We start from the raw sequence: 25,667 nt of genomic DNA, 5'->3' as shown, positions 1-25,667 counted from the left end.
TCCTGGGGTGCCCTGGAGAGCTCCCTGCCCTGCCCAGCTTTTCCCTGGCCCCTCTCCCCCTCTATCCCTGCACTCTGGGGTGCCCGCAGAGAGCTCCCTGCCCTGCCCAATTTATCCCTGGTTCCTTTCCCCATCCCGTCCCTGTGCTCCCGGGGTGCTCACTGTGCCCTGGGGACCTCCCTGCCCTGCCCAGCTTTTCCCTTTCCCTTTTCCCCCTCTATCCCCGCGCTCCCGGGGTGCTCATTGTGCCTCGGGCAGCTCGCTGCCCTTCCCAGCTTTTCCCGAGCCGGGCAGACAATGGAGCCCGCATTAGCAGGGATAATCCATCCCACAAAAGCCGGCGATCCCGATGCCCGGCAGGGCCACGCTGCAGAGCACTCTCGGAGCACACAAATGCGCTTTTTCAGAGGCACTCTCCGAAAGGAAATATCCTGGCGCGTCGAGCGTTCCCCAGCTATTTCTGGGAGCGCCTTAGGGGGAAAAAAATCCCTTTTGGTTTGGGAATTGAGCTGCCGGGTTTGGGATTGGGATTTGGGATCCCAAAAGCTCTTCTAGGAGCCCTGCTGCCCATATCCCTGCTCCAAGCTGGAGCTGGAATTGATCCCAAACACCCACTCAGCCAGCAACAAAAGAGACCCCCTAACCTGCATCCTGCGGGGAACAAGCCCTGGATTCAAAGCCGGGGCTCTGCTCGCCCCACGCTCCCAGGGAACGCTGGAATTCTCCTTATTAAACATCAAACCCCTGGCTGGCGGGCTCGGCAGCAATTCCATGAATACTAACACGGCCCCACTCTCGCTCCCCCCATAATTATGCAGCACTGGAGCTGCAAGGCGAGGCCGGAGCCTTTGATTCCGTGGATTTGTGCCATCCACCAGGTCCGGCCTTCCCGGCTGCTCCCCACGGCTGCAGGGGCTAAATTTAGAGCCAGGTTTTGCCACTTCCCAAAAGCTCCGCTCTGCAGCGCTGGTCCCAGGCTGTGATGATGGAATTTTATCCAACAATGGCACAAGCACTGCTGGATGTTGTGTCAGTGCAACAAAGGATGGATTCGGCGGATCCGGGGAGCCCCTCCCAGCCCAGGAAAGTCAAACATTGATTTCCCAGGAAAGGCCTTCCAGGGGGAAAAGCTGCCCCAAGCAGCTCCAGCAGCAGAACAACCCTGCTCCATCCACTGCCCTATCCCAGCTCCCCACAGCTGGAAAACCCTTCCAGGGCAAGGGTGGGCACAGGGCACGGCCACCTTGGGGTCCCCAGGGAGGTTCTGAGTGGGAAGATCCAGAGGTTTTATCCCTGTGGAATGCAGGTGGGGCTCTACCCAGTGGGATCAGGGATGGCCCTGCTGTGCCCTTCCCAGCGGGATTGGGAACAGCCCCACCGTATTCTTCCCAGTGGGATCAGGAAGAATCCCAGTGGGATTTTGAATGGCCCTGCCATGCCCTTCCCATAAGCACTGGGAAGGATCCCAATGGGATTGGGAATGATCCTGCCATACCTTTCCCAATGGGATTGGGAATGACCTCACCATGCCCTTCCCAGTGGGATCAGCAAGGATCCCAATGGGATTGGGAATGGGCTTGCCATGCCCTTCCCAGAGGCACTGGGAATGGCCCCATGGTGCCCTTCCCAGTGGAATTGGGAAGGATCCCAATGGGATCAGGAATGACTCTGCGCTGCCCTTCCCAGTGGGATCAAGAAGGATCCCAATGGGATTGGGAGTGGCCCCACTGTGCCCTTCCCATTGGGATTGGGAAGGACTCCAACAGAATTGGGAATGCCCGTGCCATGCCCTTGCCAGTGGGGCTGGGAAAGATCCCAGTGGGGTCAGGAATGGTCCTGCTGTGCCCTTCCCAGTGGGATTGGAAAGGATCACAGTGGGGTTGGGAATGGTCCCACTGTGCCTTGCACAGAGGGATTGGGAAGGACCCCAAAGAGATCAGGAATGGCCCTACTGTGCCCTTCCCATTGGGGTCAGAAAGGATCCCAGTGGGGTCAGGAATGGCCCTGCTGTGCCCTTCACAGAGGGATTGAGAAGGATCCCAGTGGGATCAGGAATGGTCCCACCATGCCCTTCCAGCCCCCTCCTGCTGCTGGACACTTCCCACACCTGCCCTATGCTCCAGGTGGGTGCCAGCCCCGGGCCATTCCGGGTTTGTGCCCTCCCAGCACCCTCTGTGCACCCGCTGAGCTGGCACACAGATTTCCCATTCCCCTCACGTCCAGCCCCGGCTGCAGCTCCGCATTCCCCAGACCCGGAAAGCCCCGGGGACAGGAATGTGAAACCAGACTTGCCAAAGCTCTGAGATCCCAGCACAGCCCGGCCGGGGCAGTGCGAGGGCAGATCTCTGGCTGGGACCGGCCTCGAATTCCTCAAGGCAACTCCCGAAACTCGCCGTGCCCGTCCCTCCCACCTGCCAGACGGGAATATTTGCTCCCAGTGCATAACGAGACGGGGAATCATCGCAATCATCACTGCCTGACCCAGGGACCCAAGGCGGGGAGGGGACAGGTGACAGAGGCAGAGCTGTCATTAAGGGCTATATCACCCTAACCCCACACCTCAATTACACCTCCACATCCTGCTCCCCTGGCACTGCCACACGGGTGGGGCTGGCAGCAAAAGGGTGCCCAGCAGGAGGAACCAGGCCTATTTCTGGAGCAGCCTGGAATAGCCACAGAGCTGGCTGGAACCCATTTCCCCTCCTCGCTCACCTCCCAGCCCTTTTTAGGATGCGAGATTTTCCCGAAAAAGCACCTTGGGCTTAGATTTATTCCGTGCTCAAGCTTAGATTTAGTTTGCACTCAAGCACTCGGGTCTAAATTTAGTCTGTCCCATTTAAGGCACCGACCGCATCACCCACAGAACACCTTCCCAGGCCGCTTTTCAGCAGTTCCGTCCCCAAATTGGCTGGTGCAGAGCTGGGAGCTTGGTCAGGAATTGGCATCTGGCTCCTTTTTCCAGCCACAACTTCCATCAGTTGTGCCCTGCCTGTTGTTTTTGTGTCGTGCTCTTGCAACAGGAGGTGCCTGTGATTCACTCCATTTGTTTGGTTTGCTTTTCTTCTTTTCCAATCTGCGCACAGCAAAACATATTTCTTTTTTCTTTTCCTTTTTTTTTTTTTCCTTCCCCAACCAACATTTTCAGTTCCCAGCATCCCCCAACCCTGTGAAAAAGGAGAAAATAGCACTGCTGGGAAAGCGAGCAGCTTTCTCCTGGAAATGGTGATGCTCTGAGAGCTTGGTGGGAAAGTGTCCTACAAAGATGTTTCACACCATGGGACCACAAAAAAACCACAGAGTTGCTGTCACCGAGGAGAAAAGCTGCTGCTGGCACCAGAAATCCCTCGTTCGCCGCAACAGGAGGAGATGAGGACCTCAAGGATCATCTCATCCCATGCCCTGCTATGGCCAGGAGCATACAGGGTGCTCCAAGCCTCGCTTTGGGCACTGCCAGGGATGCAGGGGCAGCCACAGCTTCTCTGGGAAGGAATTCCTGGCTGGAATAGAATTCCCAAAATGCCATCCAGCCCTGCCCTCTGGCAGTGGGAGCATTCCCTGCGTCCTGCCCCTCCATCCCTGATCCCAAGCCCCTGTGCAGCTCTTTCCAGAAGGTTCTGGGGGGCCCCAGCCCTGCCGTGCCAGGACACGGAGAGCTCCCCGCCGGCCCTGCTGACACAGCTCTCGCAGTCAGGGAGGCAGCCAAGCCTAGCAAAGCCCAGGAGCTGTTCCAGGCAGGCAGATTCCCAGAAATGCCAATCCAAGAGCCCGCTGCAGCCCGGGGCGGGCTGGAGCCAGCTCACCCCGCCGAGGGTCAAGTGTATAATCCTGCCTTTCCCGCGGGGACCTGCTTATCTCTGCTGCCTGCGGCTTGCAGCTCACCTGTTAATGAGTTGGGAATAATTAAACAGCCGGAGCCCAGCCCACCCCGCGGTGGGATGAGCTTTCCTCGGCGCTCTCTCTGCACGTGTGGCTGAGCAGGGACGAATTGCTGAGCGTGGCAGCAGCTCCGGCCCAGCCTGGCTGCAAAGGCCGCGGGCTGCAGCAGCCCGAGCCCGCCCCAGGCTCCGTGCCACGCTCAGCGTTTTGCGATGCTCGGTGACTTTCCGGTCAGGAGACAGCCGGGCTGGGCTGGGCTGTCACCCTCCCTCGGTCCTGGGACACGCCAAGCAGCGAAAGCTCCGTGTGGGATGCGGCTGCACCTTTGGCAAAGCGCAGAGGAAAATCCAGGGAGGCAGAGGAGGATGAGGAGGTAAGGGATGATGGGAACACTCCGTGAGCTCTTCGCAGGACACTCCCGGGCCAGCCTCCAAAGGGAACAAAGCAAAAACCCTGCCAGCAGAACCGACTCGAGCAGTGACATGGAGCTGACATTTGTTCTGTGACAGGAGGGAACCCTGCAGAGCCAGCAGTGCCCGGCAGTGACCATTTACCCACGGCCACCTGTGCGGGCTGCAGGGGCCACGGAGCTGCAGAACACCGAGCTCCAAAGTGCTGGGAATTGTTAATGCAGGAGCCCCGAACAGCAGGACAGGCCCGCGGTGCTCCTTTGTCTGCAGGGGTGAGCCCAGGGTTGTGCCACCTCTGCTTGGGGATTTTTTGTCCCACATCCCCTCAGATATTTCCTACTGGGAAATGAGGGCCAAAGCAGCGGGAGCTGCAGGGAGGGCAGGGTTTGGTGGATCCTGGGAAGCTCCAAATGTCTTAAGTACTGGGAATTGTCAATGCAGGAGCCCCGAGCAGCAGGACAGGCCCGCAGTGCTCCTTTGTCTGCAGGGGTGAGCCCAGGGTTGTGCCAGCTCAGGCTGGGGACGTTTTGTCCCACATCCCCTCAGATATTTCTCACTGGGAACTGCTTTAGCAGTTCCAAAGCCGCGGGAGCTGCAGGGAGGGCAGGGTTTGGTGGACCCTTGGAAGCTCCAGATGTCACCAAACCGGTGGAATTGAGCCTTCTGGTGTCACAGACTCACTGTGCATGGTGCTGGTGAGGGGAGCGAGGCCGAGGGATGGAGGAGCAGCTGCAGCTTTGCCCGATTTCCTGCGCTGCAGGCAGGGAGGGATCGCTCCTGCAGAGAGCCCGGCTCTGCCCAGCCCCACAAATCCGCACCCTCGCCCTCCTCGGGGCTGGGACACGTGGAGGTGCCTTTGCCGGGCCGCATCACCTGCTGCCTGTGCGGGGCCGTGGCGCGGAACAAATTTAATTAGGGGAGAGCTGGCAGCTCCCGCAGAGCCCAGGGCCAGCCCTGCACCACTGCAAAGGCAGCAGCGGGCCCGGAACGCTGCTCCCCACCCCCAGGAACGGGGGGCCGAGCTGGAAATCAGCCCTGCGAGCTGAAAGTCAGCGCTGCGAGCTGGAAATCAGCCCTGCGGCTCCATCCCCCCCGCTCGGCTGGCGAGGGCCGGGCTCGGAGCGGGCTGCAGCTGCGGCAGCCACGTGCTGAGCCCGGAACGCCGAACATGCTGAGCTTTCAGTGCGCCCGGGCCACCGGGAAGTTCAGCGGGGGTTTGTGGTCACAGCAGCCCCCAGCCCATTTCCTCACCCTCCTCCTCCTCGCTCACCCACTGCCCTACTTCGGGAGGTAGAGGTGACACCAAGGAGATGCGAAATAGGACACGGCTCGCTCCTATCGCTCCCTGACTGCAGTCCCACTCTAGCCCGGGGCCCTCCTGAGTTCTCAGAAATAATTACAGGCACAGACAAGCACGGAAAGGAGAGCAGGTGAAACGTTCTGATTGGTTTCGGTGACAGGTGCTAGCAGCCTTCAGTGCCACCCAGACACCGGTGACAGCACTGTGCAGGGACACAGGTGGGGATCGGCCACTCCATCCCTCGATGTCCAGCCACACCGCTGTAGGAACAGGGGGAATGTCCCCGCTCCCGTCCCCTTCACCCGCAGCCAGCGCCGGTGACGCCATAGCGGAGCAGCCTCCCCTGCCCTGCGCGCCGGTGCCGCTCCCCTTTTTGTGACAAGGTGACAGCAGAGGCCACCCCCGAGCCGCGCACACGGCCAGCACCCCCCTCCCCGCTCCGCCAGCCCGGGGAAGGGCACGCAAATGCCAGCGGAGGAGAACAGATGGCACGGAACGAAGCGGGGGAAATGGGCGTTCTCGGAAGTTGCCAGGGAATGGGGAGCAACAGAGGAGTCCTTGTGCTGCAGAGCCCGCCCGGCAAAGCCAACGGGGTCTTTGTTCCAGCCAGCCCGGAGGGGATTCATCCCAAAACTGGATGAAACCAGCGCCGACACACCAGGCTCGGAGCCTTGAAAACATTTCTTTGTTCGGGTTCGCCCAGATCCGATCTGGTTACAAAGTCCTTACGTGCCGTTTGTAAATTTTTTCCCCTGAGAGCAGCGGTCCTCGGCAAATATTTACTCCCCAAACTCGTCTGCAGCGAGTAGGGCGAGTTCAAGCAGATAAATAAGTGCATTAGCTATGTAAATATATACTTCTGCTTTCTGGAGAGCTGCAAGTTAGGAAATGTGTCAGAGCTTTTTGACAGCCTTTAATATACCCAGCAGATAGGGGGGAAAAAGCGCTTTTCGACAGCCTTTAATATCCCCAGCTCACAGGAAAATGCTTTTAAAACATAAAAAAGAAAAAAGAAAGAACGGTCTAAAAACCCAATGAAAAGCCAACAGCCTCAGCCCACAGGCATTTAACCAGAGCCAAAAGCCTCCCCGAGGACACAAAAGAAATAGAAATAACCCGAGTGCTCAAAGGACGAGCCGCAGGTAGGAAGGAGCGGGCGCGGGGAGCAGCCGCACGCCGAGGGCGCAGCCGGGACTCACCTTGGGGAGCCGCGATGATCCTGGGGTTCACCTTGGGGCGCCCCGCTGCCCACGCGCCCAGCTGGCAGAGCCACAGGGCCACCAGGAGGGCAACAGGCGACTTGCTGCTGCCCATTCCTAGTCCGGGAGCGAGCGGGGATCGGCAGCCGGGAGGGCTGACAGCTGCATCTCCCCGCGTACAAAAGGCTGCGAGGAGCCGGGCGCAGCCAATGGTGAGGGAAGGGCGGGCCTTGCGCAAGGAAGATGGAGTAAAACCTTCAGCAGCTCGCTCAACGCACCTGAGCTCCGGCACAGCTTCCACCGGGGGTGTTTGGGGTCTTTTTTTTGGGTTTTCATCCTTCTCCGCGGTGAGGGGAAGATGCGGGGGTCGGTGGCTTTGTGCCCCGCGGAAAAGTCGCAGCTGGGCCGGGGTTTGCCAAGAACTTCCCGCGGGGGCTGCGGAGGGAAAATCGAGGTTGGGACGAGTGAGAGGGGAACGGAAATAGGGCCGAGAATAGGGGCAGAGAGGGGGTGGTGTGACACGGGGGTGTACTCTGAGCCAGGTGCGGTGGCATGGGGGGAACAGCTGGATGGGGAGCGGCACAGCTGGATCCAGGAGGGATGCAGCAGGGCCGGCACCAAAGGGCCACTCCTAGGGACACCCGAGTGTCACCGCGCTGTCACACCCCCTCTCCCGAGCACACGTGGCGAGGAACGACATCCCCGAGTGGATGTCACCGGCAGGAAGGCGAGCCCTGCCCGAGCATCCCGAACCTTGGCGCCGCGGCTGCTCCCCCAAAGGACACCCCGCGGGTGGCACGGTCACCTTTTTGTCGCAAAGGTGCCCCCGGGGAGGCCCGGGAGCCTTTGTGGCTCTGGTTAATGAGAGGAGCGGGGCATTCCGAGCACGGAGAGCGAGCCGGGACGTGACCGGAATAGGAGAAGCCCACCGGGAAGGAGCCGCAGCTGTGCCCTTTAAAGCGGCGATTGAAGCTCGGCCCCGGCCCCGCTCCGCTCCTGGAGGGACGAGCAGGGCCAGGGCAAGGGGGGCACGCTGAAAGGAGCAAAAATAAATTAATGAGCCGGCTAATGGTGGATTTGAAGGAGCCACAGGGATTTCCCGGCGCTTCTTTGTGTGTGTGGGTTCACCTTTCTTTGGCCACGCAGCTGCCGGGGTAATTACAGGGGTAATTACAGGGAGAAGACACACACTCACTTCTGGCCGTGGTGATTTCCAGCCCTGAAGCGTTCTGAGCTCAGCCCTGGGGGCAGCTGCAGGTCCCTGTTTGCTCCCTGAGCTGCCAGACCCCGTTATCACTTGGTTTCCAGCAGGAAAAAAAGGAGTTTTCTTCCTGAAAAAGTAGTTTTCTTCCCCAAAAACACCCCCAGAGAAAGGAGTTTTTTGCTCAAAAAACACTCTTGAAAAAGGAGGTTTTTCCCCAAAACCACTCCTGGAAAAGGAGTTTTCAGGACTCAAGCTCCCCCAGGATTTTAGGAGTCTTTGGGGTGGAAGGGACCTTGGTGCCCAACACCTCCCACGGTCCCAGGGTGCTGCTCCAAGCCCATCCTGGAGCACTTCCAGCTGCTCCAGACAGCCTCAGAGGGAAGGGTGAGGGCAGCCAGGGGGGAGCCTGGCTCCCAGAACCATGAGATCATTGCCTGGGAAAGCCATTCCAGGAGATGGGCAGGATGTGGAGAACACAGCCCCCAGGAAAACCCAACCCTCCAGAGCAGCACAGCTCCCCAGAGCCCCCATTTCCAGGCTGGCCCGGTGTGCAGGAGGTGCTGGAATGAAAACCACCCTTCCCAAAGCAGGGAAGGAGCTCCCAGATTGAGTTTGGTAGCTCAAGAGCAGGCAGCATCAGATTCTAGGCAGCAGCTCAGCCCTTTCCTGCAGAAATTTCCATCTGCTCCACTCTGGGATCAGAACTTCCCCAGCAGAACTCGTGAGCAGCTCTCTCCCAGATCATGCGCCTCGCTTCCAGCACGGATCAGGAGGCAGCCTCCCCCAGGAATCTTGTCAGAAGCACAGATTTTTTTCCCCAAGAGGAACAGTTTTATTCATCATGTTTGTGGCCCAGGCAACCCAAAGAGCTCAGATTGCACTTGGCACCCGAGCAGGCTCGTGGTGGTTTTATCCACAAAAACAGATCTGTTACCTTCCCTCGGCCAGGAATGTGACCCTTGGAAGCACCAACAGGACAGATCTTGCATGGAAAAAAGGAACAACAAGAGAAATCTCAGTTCTGGCTAAGCCAGGCAGGACCTTTGCTGTGCACAAAGCAGGTGTGACACTGCCAGAGGGACCCTGCTGAGCTAGATAAAGGATGAGGATGTTCCTCATCCCCTTTTCCATCAGCACTTCCCAGATTAGACCGGGATCAACTGGACAAAGGATAAGAATGTTCCTCATCCTCCTTTTCCATCATCCCTTCCTAGACAAGGTTGGGATCAGCTGGACAAAGGATGAGGATGTTCCTCATCCCTCTTTTCCATTAGGATGAGCAGGACAAAGGATGAGGATGTTCCTCATTGCCCCTTTTCCATCAGCACTTCCCAGACAAGATTGGGATCAGCTGGACACAGGATGAGGATGTTCCTCATCCCCTTTTCCACTAGGATCAGCTGGAGAAAGGATGAGGATGTTTCTCATCCCCCTCTCCATCACCCTTCCCAGAAAAGACTGGGATGCTGCACCTGGGAAATCCTGTGGGAAGGACTGACAGCCCAGGAGGTTGGGACAGAACTTTGGAAGATCAGAGCTCCCAGTCCTCATTTTGGAACAGGCTGGCTTTGGAGCAGCAATCAGTGAAATCCCCTCACAGCTCCTCGTGGTGCTGACAGACCCTTCATTTCCCAGCTGACAGAGTGAGGAGGGAAGTCAGCAGAGCAGATCCTTCATCAGCTGCTGCAGTTTCTGCTCTCCACACCCAAATTCTCCCTCACGTTCCTGGCAGGCAGCAACCAAAATACCTCAACCATCCCTCCCCAAGGCCACAGCCCTGCAGAGTTTGGGAACTTCCCAGCTCTCCAGGCTCACCTCTTCAAGCTGGATTGAGGCTGGGAGCTCTGAGCAGTTGGCATAAGTTCCCCCATGGCAAAGGACAGCACAAGTGCCACCAAAGGCGCCCAAATGAGCTCAGAGCCACCCCCAGGGCTTTACAAACCACTCAGGAAAGCCATGTGGCCCCAAGATGTGATTTCCCAGAAGATTTCGCCCCCCAGAAAAGATTTCCCAAGAGATTTGGCCAGAAGGGAACTTGTGACTGACCTAATTTGCACTCAGTGATTTTGAGAGCAGCGTAAAACCTCAGCTGGGAGTCCTCTTCCTCCTGTGCCTCCAAAGGAAAGCCCAGGGGCTTGCCCAGGACCTTCCAGACCAGTGTCACAATCTGATTCACTGGTCACAGCCACAGCCCACCCTTGTCACCAAACCCCCTCTGGAGCATCACATCTGAAGGCATCACATCCTTAGAGGGCGTGGGAAATGAATTTGTGGAGAATTCTCCAAGTTCGATATTTGTTTACATACAAATAGTAAGTTTACAAAGTGTGTATGTTTACATACTATGTAAACAAAAATAATATGTTTACATATTTACATAGTATGTATTTGTAAACAAATATCAAACTTGGAGAAATTGCTACAAATTCATTTCCCACAAGAGGGGACTCATTGGTGGGGCAGGAAATGAGGCAGGGGTGCCTAAAAGGCAGAGTTAACAAAATCCAGTGTGGAGTCTCAGCCAGTGAAGCAAGGTTAGAACAACAAAAAGAACAGGAATGGGTGGCTCTGCTCACCACACTCCCACCATGAGAGCTCCATGTCCTTTGAGGTTCCAGCAGGTGCTCTGCAGTTCCTGAGCCTTCCTTCCCTGTCACAGACGTCTTTTGTGGAAAATCCTTTCTTAGGATTTTTCCCTCTTCTGGAAAGCTGTGGCTTCAGCAACAAAGTGTAAACAAAGGTTATCTGCTGCTGTGGAATGTAACAGGTGCATCTGTGATTGGTCTCAGGTAGATGTTTAGATTTACTGACTACTCACAGCAGAGTTGGGTCTCACTCTGTGCTGAGACACAGAACTTTGTTATTCATTCTTTTTCTATTTTTAGCTTAGCAGCTCTGGAATGCCCAGGGAGGCTTCAGCACCACCATCCCCTAACCAAGATGATAACCCCCCTTATCAGCCCTAGAAGAGACAAAAAATCCTCCTGCACACAGCTGGTTAAGGTGTGACCCCTCTGCAATCTGCCTGGAATTCCAGCCTGCATTTTTCTGCAGGGAGTCCAAACAAACTCACCTGGCTCTGGAGAGGCTGCTGGGCCAAGTGCCAGAGCCCTCTCAGGCCTCATAAACTCAAGCTCAGGAAAAGCAAACTCCTTGGCTGTGACCTTGGAGCTCTTCCAGCAGCAGTGTCTGTCTCGACAGGAAGGGAGAGACAAGGAAAAAAGGGAGGGAAAAGGGCCCTGTCCTGCTTCTCCTTCCAGTGTGACTCCTGAGAGCCACCCTGGGGCTGGTGACGCAGAGGGACGGTGGCTGTGGTGACACAGGGACCAGCACACATGTGGGGAGCTCTCCATCTCTTCCAGCAGGATGTCCCTAGACATCCTTTGGCTCGTTTTTGCACTGGGCTGGGCAGGGAGGAGCTTTCCTTTCTTCCCATGTCCCATCTGTCCCTCCTGGTGCTGCCTGTCACCTGCTGTGGGGCCAGCCCGCTCCCACAGGGCCCCTTTGGGACAGGGATCAGCTCAGGGAGGAAAATGGGCATGAGGAATGGGGTGGGGGGAGAACAAAGCTGATGCCTCAGGTTTAGCTTTTCTGTTTTTCATATTTAGTGTGTGGGTCTGGGCTTCATGTTAGGGTATGGTGAGCTCTGTGCACAGAGCAGGGAGACAAAACAATTCCTGCTCTAGCTGGGGACCAAGGACAAATGACCCAAATCTCAGTCCCAAGGGCACAAACAACGTGGGCTGGAGAGAGAAAAACAAGCAGAGTGGGGCTGCATGGGCTGGAGTGTAATTGGACAATTAACCCCAATATGCAAATGGAGCAGAACTTATAAAAGTGAGAGACCCCATGACCAGCTGTCCATTTTTGTGACCATTTTGGGTTCATTTTGGGTGCAGCCCTGGCTGGGCTCTTGTGCTGCCCAAGGGGGATCCATGGAGGCCTTTTAATAAATCCCTGCTTTATTCCTGAGCTCTGTCTGGCCTCTGCTCTAGGTCAGCCTTCACAAGGCATTAAAACAGCTGGGATCTCATCTGAGCAGACAGCAGCTGGCAGGAGCTGAGGTGATTAAATGATGTGTAACTGAGAATCCTCCAGGCTCAGAGCTTCAGGGCAGCCAGAAAAACCCCACAAAGGGACCCTGAGGGGCCAGCACTGCTTCCCTCCCCAGGAACAGCACACAGATCCACAGAACTCACAGAATCACTGAATGGCCAGGCTGGAAGAGACCTTCAAGGTCATGAAGCCTCAACACCTCAGCTAAACCCAGTGCCACATCCAGGCTTTGTTAAACACACCCAGGGATGGTGACTCCAGCACCTCCCTGGGCAGAACATTCCAGAACTTTAATCCAGCACCATGCAGGGAAATGCTGGGACCTGCTGGGCTGGCTCCTCCTGCAACATCAGGGGACAATGATCTTCCTGGCTGCCCTGTCATTATCACCTCCTCATGCCCCAGTTGCCACAGACACCCCAAAATGAAACTCAGCTCCTCCGGCCCCAGTGACATTAGGGGACATCCTTGCTGGCTGCCCTGTCCTTGTCACCTCCTCCTGCCTAGAGCACCCCAAAAGGAACCCTCAAAGCCTTGCTGGCACTCAGGACGTGCCCCAGTCCTTCAGCTTCTCCTGTCCTGCTGCTGCACAGCCTTGGCATCTGAGGCCACCCCCAGAGGTGACACAGAGGTCACAGACTGGCCAAACCTCATGTAGGGTCTGTTCCCAACACGCAGCTCTGACAGTGCCCCAACCTCTGACAGCCAGAAGCTGCAGAGGTGTTTCTGCAGAAATAGCAGAAAATCTCTTAGAAATGGGTTTTTCTCTGCTCACCCTGCTCCAAAGTTTTGCTCCAGTTTTTGTTCTTGGCCCCTGCAGGAAAAAAAAAGGAATTCTGGACCCCCTCTGATGCTTTTATGGCTCCTGGAGTGGAACCCCTGCGCTCCAACTCAAGCCCTGAATTAATTCATCCCTGCTGAACCAGCAGACCCTGCTCTTAAATCAGCATTTATTTCAGAGATAGAGGGGGGGGGGGGGGGGAAAACCCTCTCCAAGGGATTTTGGGACACGTTTATGAATATTAGAACACTATAAATATAAAAGGGAACATAAGGAAATAGAAATATTCTCACAGGGTGACATTTTCAGCCCATTGCTGCTTTCACAAATTAAAATAGTTGCCTGGTTTTTATTGTGGATGACGTGGGGCCTCTCAACTCTGTAACCTTAAAAGGGAGCTTTGAGGGCTTGAAATCAGAGCTCCCTTTTTGTCACTTGAACAGGAAAATGGTGATTCATGGAGGGAAGGGAGCAAACCCCACAGGACACAGGTCACTGGGATGTGTCACCTGTCCTGTCTCCGTGCTGTCACCTCATCAGCTGTCCCAAATCAAATTTGCTCCTTTCTCCAGAGTTCCCCTGAGAAAGAGTAAGGCTAAAATGTCCTTATTGCCAAGGACACCTCTGTCCCCTCTTCTTTTGTCCCCTCAGCTCACTGAACCAGCACAGAGCTGGGAAAGGAAGAAAAACTCACATTTTTGGTGTGTTTTGGCCTTTCCTACAAGGACAAAGCTGGGAGCAGCCAGGAAACCTCTGCAAAAAAAGGCAAGTTGATGGGCAAAGGCTGTGCCAGACAAATTCCTGCTGCTGCTCCTGCTGGATGTACCTGCCCAACAAATCCTGGAGAATCAGGGAAAGTCACCTTCACCGATTTTCTGGAATTTATGTGCTCAGGGCAAGGTGTGGAGCTCCAGGATGTGACAGGGACAAACAGGGAATAGTCAGGCTGGGGGAGCAAGGAGCCAACACTATCCCATGGAAATCTGTCCAACACTGCTTAAGGCACTGCAAAAGCCACCTGGGAGATTCTGCTCTGCCTCCACTCCACCTTTTTGCTGGAAAATGAACCAGCAGAGACAAATCAGCCCAAAATGGGAGAGACAAGGAGGAGAAGGGCTCCAGAAAACACATGGTGCAGGGCCCAGACAAACCTCCACCCCCTGCAGGTGTCCAGCAGTGGGATGCAAAACAGGATTATGGAAAACAGGGGAGGAAAAGCAGCTGCTGCCATCCATCCCTCCCTGCTGTCACAGGAGGGAAGCAGCCCCAGGGAGGCCAGCAGGGAAGCAGAGCAAGAGCAGCCCTTTGATGTCACAAACAGAAGGTCCCTGCTGACGCTGGGGAACTGTGGCCTGACCTCCTGCTCTGCCAGGGTCAGGCAACACCTATTTCCCAGTCTGCTCCCAGTAAAGCCCAGCCAGGGCTGCTGGGCTGGGGAAGGGAGTGTGAGAGGGGCGGGAGGGATGAACTGAGAGCCAAGCAGAGCAGATCCAACGTGGCAGGGGGAGCTGCCAGGCCACATCCAGGGATGGAGCACAAGGAACAGGCACCAGTTTGCTCTGTCTCTGTCGTGCTCAGCCACTCACAATCAGTGACAAGGACCCTAAAGCCACCCCATGGGCAGGGATCCAGGGGCAGCACAGGCTCTCTGGGCACCCTCAAGGGAACAATTCCTCCCTGATCCAACCTAACCCAGTCCTTTCCAGCCTTTCCCTGCTGTTCTGCTGCTCCTGCCCTTGCAGAGCCCCTGAGCATCCCTCCCACGGGGCGGCTGCAGAACCACTCCCAGCCCCCTCTCAGCTCCCTGTGTGCTGCACGAGCTGCTGCAGGAGCTGCTGCAGCAGAGCTCAGTCGCTGCCCAGCCGTGCAGGAGGCAGCAGAGCCTCTCCCCCTCCCCGCAGCTCCCCCTGTGCTCAGGCACGGCTCTGCGGGGCGAGGGAAGCGATGTCGTGAGCGGCAGCGCTGCCAACTTCTCTGCTGCAGCCAGTGCATGTGCCTGAGCTGCTGCTCCCAGCCAAGCCCTGCCGTTTGGGGAAGGAAATCTGGGAAAAGGCACTTCCAGCCCAAAAAAACCCCAAAAAATCCAGGCAGTTCTCAGCTCGCTGGGGGCGGCGGGAAGCAGAAATAGCAGCGAAAACGGCTTCATGCCAAACGTGGGTCAACAGAGGGATCAAAAATCTCAGGACTGACACAAAAACCACAGCAGTGAGCCCTAAATTGAGAATTCAGGTGGTGCAGAAGGCAAACTGGACGTGCTGGTGGCCGGGAGAGCCTGCAATGCTCCCCAGCTTTGGGCCAGGAGCATCTGTGATCCGGCTAATCCGAGGTTATCCCGGAGGATTGGGGCTGCCAGCAGGGGAAGGGAGGGTGCTGTGCATGTGCTCGGTGCTGTGCATGTGCTCTGTGCTGTCCCTGCAAAGGCAGCATCCAGGCACGGGAAGGGATTAATCAGTTTTCTCACACATCAAATCCGTGTGCGTGCCGAGGGCAGGGACCCAGGAGGGTGTCAGGAAAGCCATTTATGTCCATCACATCTTATCTGCTCCAGCCTGAGCACAACACCAGCCCCTCCTTGCCTCCCTCGGGCATTAATCCTCTCGACAGGATTAAAGCCTATCAGCGCAGGGCTCCCCGCAGAGAACAATCCCGGCTTGCAGGGTGACACCGCGATGCTATCAGCGAGGATCACAGCGCTGTGCGGGGATTAGAGGGCAGCACGGCAGCCCGGAGGTGAGGCAGGAGAGCGCTCCCTGCTCCCAGAACCCGCTGCCGCTTTCGCGCCTCGTTAACCCCGGCGCGCAGTCCCAGCGATGCCGGGCCCGGCTCCAGGCCGGGCTTTTTGCTGCCCCCACTGATTGCAATTAAAGGCGAACGCCGTTAATTGGCTTTGCACGTGGAGGAACCCACACCGGGCATTTCTCCAGCTCCCACTAGCCCTTGTCATTTCTTTGTCACTGTCACCTCGTGGTGGCCGTGCCCTCTGCTGACAGCACCACATCCCACCGAGGCTGAGTTTTTAAGGATTCCCACAATCTGAGGTTTTGGGAAAGCTGCAAAAGGCAGGGCTCAGAGACCCCAGAACTGCAATTAGAGCTAAGTGAGAGCCATTAGATTTGTCAGCAGAAAAGTTATGTAAGATGTAGAAAATAAGGACAACTAGAACAATGGTCTGTGTATTAACACTTGGCTAGAATAACTCTCTAAACTACAAAAAAGTTTATCTAGCAAGACATGAGGAAGTTCTAAGGTTAATAATGGAGCTCTGGGCATTGTGTTTTAAGGCTTACAAGTAGGTATTGTATTCAAGATAAGCAAGTATTGTTTTAACAGAAGGTACTTGTGTTTATAGTGGTTGGATAGAACTAATATCAATGTGCTTGTGCTTTGTATGATTGGCCAAAAAAATTTTAAAGTGAGTTGTGACATTAAGTTCTTTATCTGCTGCTGGCATCTTCCCATTGTCATAACCATGTAATGAGAGTGATGCTGGAAAATAAACAGCTTGAGATGTGTTCCACAGCAGTCCTGTCCTGTTCATGATCTGTCCACAACCACTGGCCAGCAATGCTTCCCCTTCCTGCCCTGCTGGGATCTGCAAGACAGCCAGGACAGAGCACGACCCACACAGCAGGCAGGGAACTGAGCAGGGCCCTTTTAATGCAGGGAATGAAACAACATTCAGGCAGAGAGTGGTGACAGATAAACACTGCACAGCTGGAAGGGCCACATCTCCAGCACCAAGCCACCTCTTCCCTTCTCTGTGCAGAGTCCTGAGGAGGTTGGAGAGAGGATTTGGAGCTGCCTTCAGTGCTTCTCACACACAGAACCAGCCCAGCTGCTGCCTCAGCACAACTCACCAGTCCAGCAGAAGGTTTAGGGGGCCCCCCCAGCAAAGATGAGCTCCAGGGCAGCCTGGATGTCCCCTCCTGTGGCCTGCAGGGCCCGCAGGCTCAGCTCGTCGTCGTGGATCCCCATGTCTCGCAGCTGCTGCAGCTGGGGCTGCCACTGGCTCTGCTCACAGCAAGGAGAAGTTTGGGGTGAGAATCCCAGCAGCAAAACCAGCAGCCCTTCCCACTGCCCAGGGTCCCACCTGTTATAGACACACATTGTAATATTGGCTTTTTGCAGATATAAAAGTGGATTTTAGATGAGTGGTGTTAAAGTGACTTTATTATAAAGATATGGATTTATTTCTGTTCATTAAGCTCAGTGCAGTATCTGATATCAGTGTGCTGTGTCACAGTGCCTGCAGGGATGGGATAACACCCAGTGAGCACAGGGTGAGCACACCTGCACAGATGTGCCAGCCAGCAGCACTCACCCTCTGAGGGCAGAACTGGAGGGGATAAAAAGGGACTAAAACCACAATCCAGGAATGCACATGCTCTAAAAGAGCAGAGCCAAAGCAGAGATGTGCTAAACAATTCCTGGAACATGTAAACCAGCTTGGGGAAAAGTTTACTGAGCACAAGGGTCTGTGAATTTGCAAAGGGCTGATGTAATTAAAGGTATTTAAGGGGCTAGGGTTAAATTTGCCCTAAACCAGGACATATCCCCAAAGATAACAGGGGGCTCTTGGCTGATGCCACAATAACCTTTGCTCTGTGCTCCTTGTTCCTATTGTCCTTTATTTAACTTTCAAATTGTGGTTTTTAAATGTTTATATTTTCATAGGAGAGTGGATGTGCTTCCCACCCACCTCAGCAGCACCTGTGCAAACAGCTCCTGAAAGCTCAGTGATGTTGCAAAGTCCCCAAAGCCACCATCCCCTGTGAAATAGCTGGTTTGGTTTGTTTGGCAAAATTTAAAAGTTTAATAAAAGACAATAGGAGATAAAGATAGTAAAGATAATGGCTGGGTGCATCTTGAAACTCAGCCAAGAGCACATTTATTTTCAGGGATATTTTAAAATACTTTTTCTATTACATTAGCTTGTATATTCACAGATTCCTATGTATATTTACATTTTTCTATAAACTAGTTTATCTGTTTTAGGAACTATTTTGTATGGCTCTTCTTTGGGTTTGTTTTTTTAGAGTATGCATGTTTTGTAGTTGTGGTTTTGGCTTTTTTTCTTTATTACTTTTAGTCTGGGCTTGGTCTATACTTTCTTCAGATGATAAATATTGATAGTATATTACTAGCAAGGTCTTCATTATATGTTGTCTTGATTAAAAAGAGTTCATTTATAACTAGATTAGCTACTACTATGTCTAAGTTTTTTGTTAATAGCAGAAATAAAAGTTCTTTTAACATTATACATACAGTATTTATCTTAATATTTGCAAAAAGCCAACACTATAATATGCATTTATAACACCTCCACCCCAGTTCCACCCAGTACTTCTGCAGTGGCTGTGATGATGCCTTGGGACTTTAGATTTTACATTTTTCATACATTTGTAATCCTGTAATTCTTTGTGTAATTCTAATTCAATATTCAGTGTGAGCTGCTGCTTTCCCATTTTGGGCAGACACAACAACTCCTCTCCAGGCCTGGCAATCAAGGACATCTCACTGCCTCAGGCCCCAGAAATGTAAACAAAAGTGAGCTGGAGGAGCAAAATGGGGGCAAACTACTTCATTACCCAAAGGTTTAATTAGAAGATTAACTCCCAATACGAAAACGGACCAAATTATAGAAGTATGAAAACCTGTGAGCCATTGTTCATTTTTGGGGTCTTGCCCCAAATGTACCTGAAGGCCCTTCAACAAATATAACTGCTTTTTCTTCCCTTAATTTTGTCAGGCCTCTGTTTTTAGAGACTTGGGGTAAATTACTTCACTACCTGAAGGTGTAATCAGAAGATTAACCCCCAACATGCAAATGGACCAAATTTACAGAAGTCTGAAAACTGTGATAATTGGTCCATTTTGAGTGTAGCTTCATCTGCTCCAAAGCCTTTCAATAAATTTAACTGCTTTTTATTCTTTTAATTTTGTCTGGTCTCTGTTTTCAGAAACTTGGGGTAAATGTCTTCATTACCTGAAGGTTTAATTGGAAGATTAGCCCCCAATATGAAAATGGATCAAATTTACAGAAGTCTGAAAACCTGTGATCATTGGTCCATTTTTGGGTGTAGCCCCTGGTTGGGGGGCTTTATCTCCCCAAAATGTACCTGAAGGCCCTTCAATAAATATTAACTGCTTTTTATTCTTTTAATATTGTCTGGCCTCTGCTTTTAGAGACTTGGGGTAAATGACTTCATTACCTGAAGGTGTAATCAGATTACCCCCAATATGCAAATGGACCAAATTTACAGAAGTCTGAAAACCTGTGACCTGTGGTCCATTTTTGGGTGTAGCTTCATCTGCCCCAAATGGCCCTTCAATAAATAGAACAGCTTTTTATTCCCTTAATGCTGTCTGGCCTCTGTTTTCAGGTAGCCCAAAAAGGCACCAGTGATGCCCCTCCAGGCTGATGTCCCACCACAGGAGGCAGCTGGGAGATGCCAGGGGGTGCAGGATTCCAGGGAATGCCACTGACCTGGAGGCTGGGCTGCCCTGAGGCCTGCAGGGCGTGCTGGAGGGCCTGGCTGAACAGGTCGTTGGTGATGGGGGTCCCTGACTGCACACTGGATGACATCGGGGACGTCCCGGAGGAGTGGCCCTAGGAGGAGGTGACAGGTGAGGAGAAGGAACCAGCACACAGCAACACCTGCAGCACCCCTCACTCTCCATCCCATGGGGAAGGGAGACCAGGAGGAAAGGGAGGTGCCCCAGAGCTGACCAGGCTGTGCTGGCTGTCCCTGGGTGCTGGGAGTATGTGGAAGATAGGGATCACATGAATTTGCATGAGGGAAGGCACAGCCAGGTGTGCCAGGGTTAGGATCACACAGGGAACTCTTCCCTGAGGGAATGAAGAGCCAGATGTGCCAGTCTTGACCAGGACCAGTGCTGGCTGCTCCCTGAGTGCCCAGGGTGGGATGAAAGGGAAGAGAACCCATCCATGAGGGAATGAAGAGCCAGGTGTGCCAGCCTTGATGCAGGCTGGTACTGGCTGTTCCCTGGATGCCCAGGGTAGGATCAAAGGGAAGAGAACCCACCCCTGAGGGAAAGCAGAGGCAGCAGTGGCAGCCCCAGGGGTTACCAGGGTGGGATCAAAGGGAAGAGAACCCACCCCTGAGGGAAAGCAGAGGCAGCCGTGGCAGCCCCAGGGGTTACCTGTGTGCTCAAGGGTGGGATCAAAGGGAAGAGAACCCACCCCTGAGGGAATGCAGAGGCAGGTGAGGCAGCCCCAGGGTTACCTGTGTGCCCGGGGTGGGTGTGTGGGAGCTGCTCTCGGGGGTGCTGGCCAGGGCCAGGGCTGTGGCCAGCTCGCTCTGGGTGATGGGCCGCGGCCCCGCCGCCCCCGCGTAGCCCAGCGAGGCCGGGCGCGAGCCGGACGTGCTGCTGGATGGGGTGGACCTGGTGCTCTGTGTGGAGACAGAGAGAGAGAAAAGCCCCAGCTGTGACCTCTGTCAGTGTTTGTGTCCCAGTCAAACCACACATCCCTGTCCTACCATACCCAAATGTCCCAAGGGTGACACTTCTGAAAGACAAACATGCCAGAGTAGGATGTGCCTTTTTTCCACAGAGTCAGCTGTGGAAACTGGCAGGAAACCTTTCAATCTATCATCCACCAGCCCCAAACCACGGTGATGTTAGCCTGGAACAAAACAATTCCCTGCTACAGGCACATTTAAACCCATATATCCAGTTTTTCATACAGAACCCTTTGTCCTGTGGAGAGGAAGAGTGCAGAAAGGCAGGGATCAACATTCCCACGCTCCACTATGGCTGTGAGAGCATTTCCTCTGTTCCATTTTCCTGTTGTGTGTTCAGTACTGAGGAAAGCCCTCTTCTGAGCAGCATGGAAGCAGCCAGGATCAATATGTTTGTCTCCACATCCCCCTGGGGAGCCAGAGCAGCTCGTGCTGCTCACCAGACAGGAAAGGAAGAGCTTGGGAGTCTCAGGGCTATAAATTAAACCCAGAAAGAAGTGCTCACCCAACCTGGCTGCTTACCTGGTGGAAGTCATCTTCATCATCAGAGAGCCCCTCAAAGAGAAAGCCACCTGCAACAGAAAGGGGAATGAAAGGATGTGGGAAACCAGCAGGAACTGGGAGCAGATCCCTGCGGAGTTTTTGGCTGAGCACCAAGGTGACGTACCTGGCATGTCGCGGTAGGAGCCCAGGGCCATGGCGCGCGAGGACGTGTCCGGGGCTGGCAGGGGGGTGCTGCCCGCCACCGAGTGCAGCACCAGCACGATGGCGTTCACCAGGGCAGGGTGAGCCGGGATCAGCCTGGGCACAAACGGGCACGGCTGAGCGAGGGCACGGGGCACACCAGGAACCAGCCCTGAGGCACCGGGGGCACTGCCACCGCTGCAGGCCCAAAGTCCTCCAGGCAGCCAGGGATCCTTCTGGATCCAGCTGGACCTGCCTTGGATCCTCCTGGATCCACGCTGGACATGGCTTTGGATCCTTCTGGATCCACGATGGACCTGGCCTTGGATCACCAAGGATCCTTCTGGATCCATGCTGGATCTTGCCTTGGATCCTTCTGGATCTATGCTGGACCTGTCCTTGGTTCACCAAGGATCCTTCTGGATCCATGCTGGATCTGGTTTTGGATCCTTCTGGATCCACATTGGATCTGACCTTGGATGTTCTAGATTTATGCTGGACCTGGCCCTGGATCTTTCTGGATCCACGCTGGACATTGCCTCAGTTCACCAAGTACCCTTCTAGACCCAACCTTGCCTTGGTTCTCCAAGGATCCTTCTGGACCCCATGCTGGCCTTGGTTCTCCAAGGATCCTTCTGGACCCATGCTGGACCTTTCCTTGGTTCTCCAAGGATCCCTCTGGACCCATGCTGACTTTTCCAACATTCTCATGAGAGCAGCTCTCTGCTGTGAGCACTTCACCCAGGTCTGAACCCTGATCTGGAGGCCATGATGGCCCTGCCTCCCACCAAAGTTAACCCTCTGGACTAACCCAAGTGGTGGATCCACGTTTCCTGAGAGGAATGACCCAGCCTGGGAGGCAGGAGCAGAGCTCTGTCCCACCCAGGTGACACACAGGGACACAAAGGCACTGCTGAATCACTGCCCCAGCTCGGGGAACTTACGTGTCCAGCATGTTGGGGTCTGCAAACACAGAGAACAGATCCTTGTCCTGCAGAACTCCTGCAAAGGACCAGGAAAGGCAGTGAGACAGGATACACAAAAGCCACAGGGACAAATAAATAGCAATTGTTTTCCAGGAAATGACTCATGAGTAAACACCACAAACACTCCCCATTGTTCCTCTGAAGCCTTTGTGTTCCCAAAGAGGCTCTTGGTCACACACCCAAGGGACAAAAGGGACAAAAGGGAAGGGGCTTTTTCCTGCAAATCCCATGGGTGCTCCACCTCAAGGGCAGGGTGGAGGCTGGGCCCCAGCTCCCTGCAGCCAGGCTGGGACTGCATCCCAAATTCCACCAGCCTAGGACTGCCACTATCCCACAACAGGCTGGGTTTAGTGAACCATTCTGTAACATCCCAAATTCCACCTGCCTCAGGCTGCCACCATCCCACAACAGGATGGATTTAATCCACCACTTTGGAGCATTTTGTAGTGGGGAGAGAATTCCATCCCTCCTCTCCCTGACCCTTCTGAAACCAGGATCCATTCCTCCTTTCCCTGATCCTTCTGAAATCAAGGAGAGAGCTCCAGCCCTCCTTTCCCTGACCCTTCTGAAGCCAGGATCCTTCCCTTCTTTCCCTGATCCTTCTGAAATCAAGGAGAGAGCTCCAACCGTCCTTTCCCTGGCCCTTCTGACGCCAGGATCCATCCCCAAACCACCAATGGAGCACAACTGACACCTCAGCAGTCACCAACTCACGCTCCAAAGGGACAAAAAATGAGGGTTTTTTAACTCTCTCTTCTCCCTACCAGGAATTCAACCTAGATTTGTGTCTGTCCCTTCCCCCAACAGGAATCCAACCTTTCCTCAGATCCTCTGGATCACAGCCAGACTCACCCAGAGCCACAGGGTCACTGCTGAGGCCGGGAGTAGCCACAATGATCTGATCCAGGGATTCCTTGTTTCCCAGCATCTTGAAGACCTGCCAGGGGAAGCAGAGCAGGTTGGCAATGTCACCCACTGTGGGGGTGTCCCCAGAGGGAGGGGACAGCTGAATTCCCCCCCTCCCAGGAGCAGAGCACTCACAGCATCTCTGTAGGCAGGGCTGCTGTGCAGGGCAGTGTGCAGCACACGGAATTCCCGGACTGCTGCCACCTTATCCACGGGCTCTGAGGGGAGAAAACACCACAACAAAACACAGCTGGGCCTCTGTCAGCCCTCAGAGCCATGCACAGCCCGCTGGGACCTCCATGCTGCAACAGGGATCCTCCAACATCCTTGGATTGGGTGTAGTCACTGCAGAGTAATGACTTGCTGCACTCTCACATCATAAAAATAGTCAGGAATATCCTCCCACATGTGCCATTAGAGGAATGCCAGCTCAAGCTCCTGTCTTTGTACAGTCAGGCACACAGCAGCCTGCTCATCCCTGGGGCTTTGCTCCACATCCCCTGACAGTGCCCTAGAATGGATCACAGGCAATTAAAGATGGGATGATCCCTCTCTCCATGGCGCACAGCTCATTCCTTAACTCTTGTGTCATCAGGAAAATCAATACCCAGGTGCTGCTGGGAGTTCCCAAACACAGGGATTCATTCCCCTGGAAACCTCCACAGCAGTGAACCCCCAGAGAAGCTCAGTCCCTATTAAAACACATCCCAAGGAGAATCCAAGGGGCAATCCCCACAGCTCCTCACCTGGTTTCTGGTCAGGCTCAGGCCAGGACTTGCGCAGGACATGGACAGTGGAGCCAGACTGGATTCCATAAAAATCCAGGGTCTGGTCATCCCTCAGCTTCCGGCCACAGTAGATCAGGTCTGGGGGGAGAAACAGCTGAAGATAAACACCTGTGGTGCTCTCACAACCAGCTGGGGGTCTCTAGGTGTGTCTTGGAGCCCAAGGGGTTACTGAGCAGCTGGGTAGGGAAAAACACAGGGAAGCTGTGGAGCTGAGAATCAGGAGGGAAATCACAGAGCTGATCTAGAGGGGATGGCAGAGTCACCACCTGCGTAAGAGCTGACCTCCCTCTCAGCTCCCGTGAGAGCTCTCACAAGGACACAGAGCTGGTGGAAAGCCCAAATATTCCCGAACAAGGGCACTGCCGCGGCTGGAGCGCCGGGATCCCAAGGAAACAGGGAAGGAACACCGAGCCCTCCCAACAGCAGCAGCGGGATGTTGCATCCCGGCCGCGGCGAGAACGGGCCGAGGGTGTCCCCAAGCGGCGGGACAGCGCCAGGCTCCGGCGGGGCACGCACCGATGAGCTCGGGGTCCGGCATGGATTCCTGCAGCTTGCCCGTGATCAACTGCTTGAGGTGCGAGATGCTGCAGCCGCCCAGCGGGCACTCGCCCAGCTCGGTCTCCGGCAGGCGCAGGATGGCTTTGGGGGCCAGCGGCTGCTCGGCCAGCTTCACGGCGATGTGCCACTCCGGCAGGGCCATGGCGCCTGGGGACACGGCCGAGTGACACCCCGCACACAGCGAGCCTCCCTCCCTCATCCATCGGGCACAGCCGGACACAGCCCCGGCGCTCAGCGGGGTCCCGGCCATGGCTCCTCCATCCCTAGAGTCCCGATCCCCCGTCAGCTCAGGGGTCCCGGCCATGGCTGCCCGTCCCCAGAACCCCAAGCCCCGTCTCAGCTCAGGGAGATCCTGGCTGTGCTCCCCCAGATCCTTCCCCTAAGCTCAGGGGGGTCCCGGCTGTTCTCCCCCAGACCCTCCCTCAGCTCAGGGGGGTCGGACATGTTCCCCCCAGGCCTTCAGCTCAGGGCGATCCCCTGGATGTCCCCACTCCAATCTTCTCCTCAGCTCAGGGGGATCCCGGCCGTTCTTCCCCCAGACCCTCCTATCCCCTCAGGGGGATCGCCCGGCCGTGCTCGCCCAGACCTTCCCCTCAGCTCAGGGGTATTCCGGCTGTTCTCCCCTCAGACTCTTCCTTTAGCTTAGGGGTATCCCGGCCGTGTCTCCCTCCCCTCCCCACCTCATGGGGGCCCGGCCGTGTCGCCCTCCCCTCCCCATCTCAGGGCGATCTCAGCCATATCTCACTCCCCACCTCACGGGGATCCCAGTCGTGTCTCCCTCCCCATCTCAGGACGATCCCGGCCGTGTCTCCCTCCCCTCCGCACCTCACGGGATCCCGGCCGTGTCTCTCTCCCCTTCCCACCTCAGGGGGATCCCGGCCGTGTCTCCCTCCCCTCCCCACCTCCTCAGGGGGGCCCGGCAGTCGCCCCCCAGGCCCTCCCCGCTCCGTGCTACCTCACCCCAACGGACCGGAAGCGGAAGTGCTGTGCGGAACGCAGTGCGCGCTGGGAAATCGAGTCCGGCAGAGCAGGAGGTAACGCCCTCCCGAGGCGAAGGCGCTGCTGATTGGCTGGCTCTGCCATGACCAGCCAATGGGCGGGCGGCCGAGGGTTTAAAGGCCGGCGCGGCGAGGGGCGCGCAGTACCGTGCCGCTCCCCCGCCACAATCCCCTCTAATTAACGCTATCTCAGTAATTAAGCGGCTGCCATCCCTCCCCCGTGGGCGGGCAGCTGCCGTCGATACCCCACCAACGCCGGAGGGCCCAGCTGTGCGAAGCTGCCCGCTCTTCAGCACTATCCGCTGCTCCATCTCCTCATCCTCTCCCAAAAAAGGAGAGGCCACTGCTGCGGTGACCAAGTCCTGTGCCAAGGCACCGACTTTTTCTGACAAGAAGAGCTGTTTGTGTTCTAAAAAAAGCCAAGTTACCATGAAAGT

General features: G+C 55.3%; 2 protein-coding genes across 7 annotated transcripts in view; both read right to left on the bottom strand.

Moving 5' to 3' along the window:
• Window positions 1-6,935, bottom strand: part of SEMA7A (semaphorin 7A (John Milton Hagen blood group)) — a 29,077-nt gene extending 22,142 nt beyond the window's left edge. Inside the window, exon 1 of the mRNA XM_059482253.1 lies at window positions 6,786-6,935. Coding sequence (XP_059338236.1) covers window positions 6,786-6,900 — 115 coding nt within the window. The 5' untranslated portion in view covers window positions 6,901-6,935. The remainder of the gene's footprint in view (window positions 1-6,785) is intronic.
• A 55-nt stretch (window positions 6,936-6,990) lies between these two features.
• Window positions 6,991-25,199, bottom strand: UBL7 (ubiquitin like 7). Of its 6 annotated transcripts, none has more exons than XM_059482260.1 (12): window positions 24,985-25,083; window positions 24,191-24,379; window positions 23,633-23,752; window positions 23,022-23,104; window positions 22,833-22,917; window positions 21,939-21,996; window positions 20,978-21,111; window positions 20,833-20,882; window positions 20,074-20,241; window positions 19,314-19,436; window positions 16,684-16,837; window positions 6,991-7,220 (listed from the first exon to the last, which is right to left on the bottom strand). In XM_059482260.1, the coding sequence occupies exons 2-11, from the start codon at window positions 24,372-24,374 to the stop codon at window positions 16,700-16,702; spliced, it is 1,143 nt and encodes a 380-aa protein (XP_059338243.1). In that variant the 5' UTR covers window positions 24,375-24,379; window positions 24,985-25,083; the 3' UTR covers window positions 6,991-7,220; window positions 16,684-16,699. The 6 variants fall into 6 exon arrangements, with proteins under 6 accessions (XP_059338243.1, XP_059338242.1, XP_059338240.1 ...); XM_059482259.1 differs by lacking the exon at window positions 6,991-7,220 and adding an exon at window positions 16,004-16,596; XM_059482257.1 differs by lacking the exons at window positions 6,991-7,220; window positions 24,985-25,083 and adding an exon at window positions 25,193-25,199 and having other exon boundaries at window positions 16,004-16,837.
• Between the last annotated feature and the right edge of the window lie 468 nt (window positions 25,200-25,667).

The sequence above is a fragment of the Ammospiza nelsoni genome, chromosome 14, assembly GCF_027579445.1.
Source record: "Ammospiza nelsoni isolate bAmmNel1 chromosome 14, bAmmNel1.pri, whole genome shotgun sequence".
NCBI lineage: Eukaryota > Metazoa > Chordata > Aves > Passeriformes > Passerellidae > Ammospiza > Ammospiza nelsoni.
Note: the sequence above shows the minus strand (reverse complement) of the source record. Positions and strands in the feature narration are given on the sequence as shown.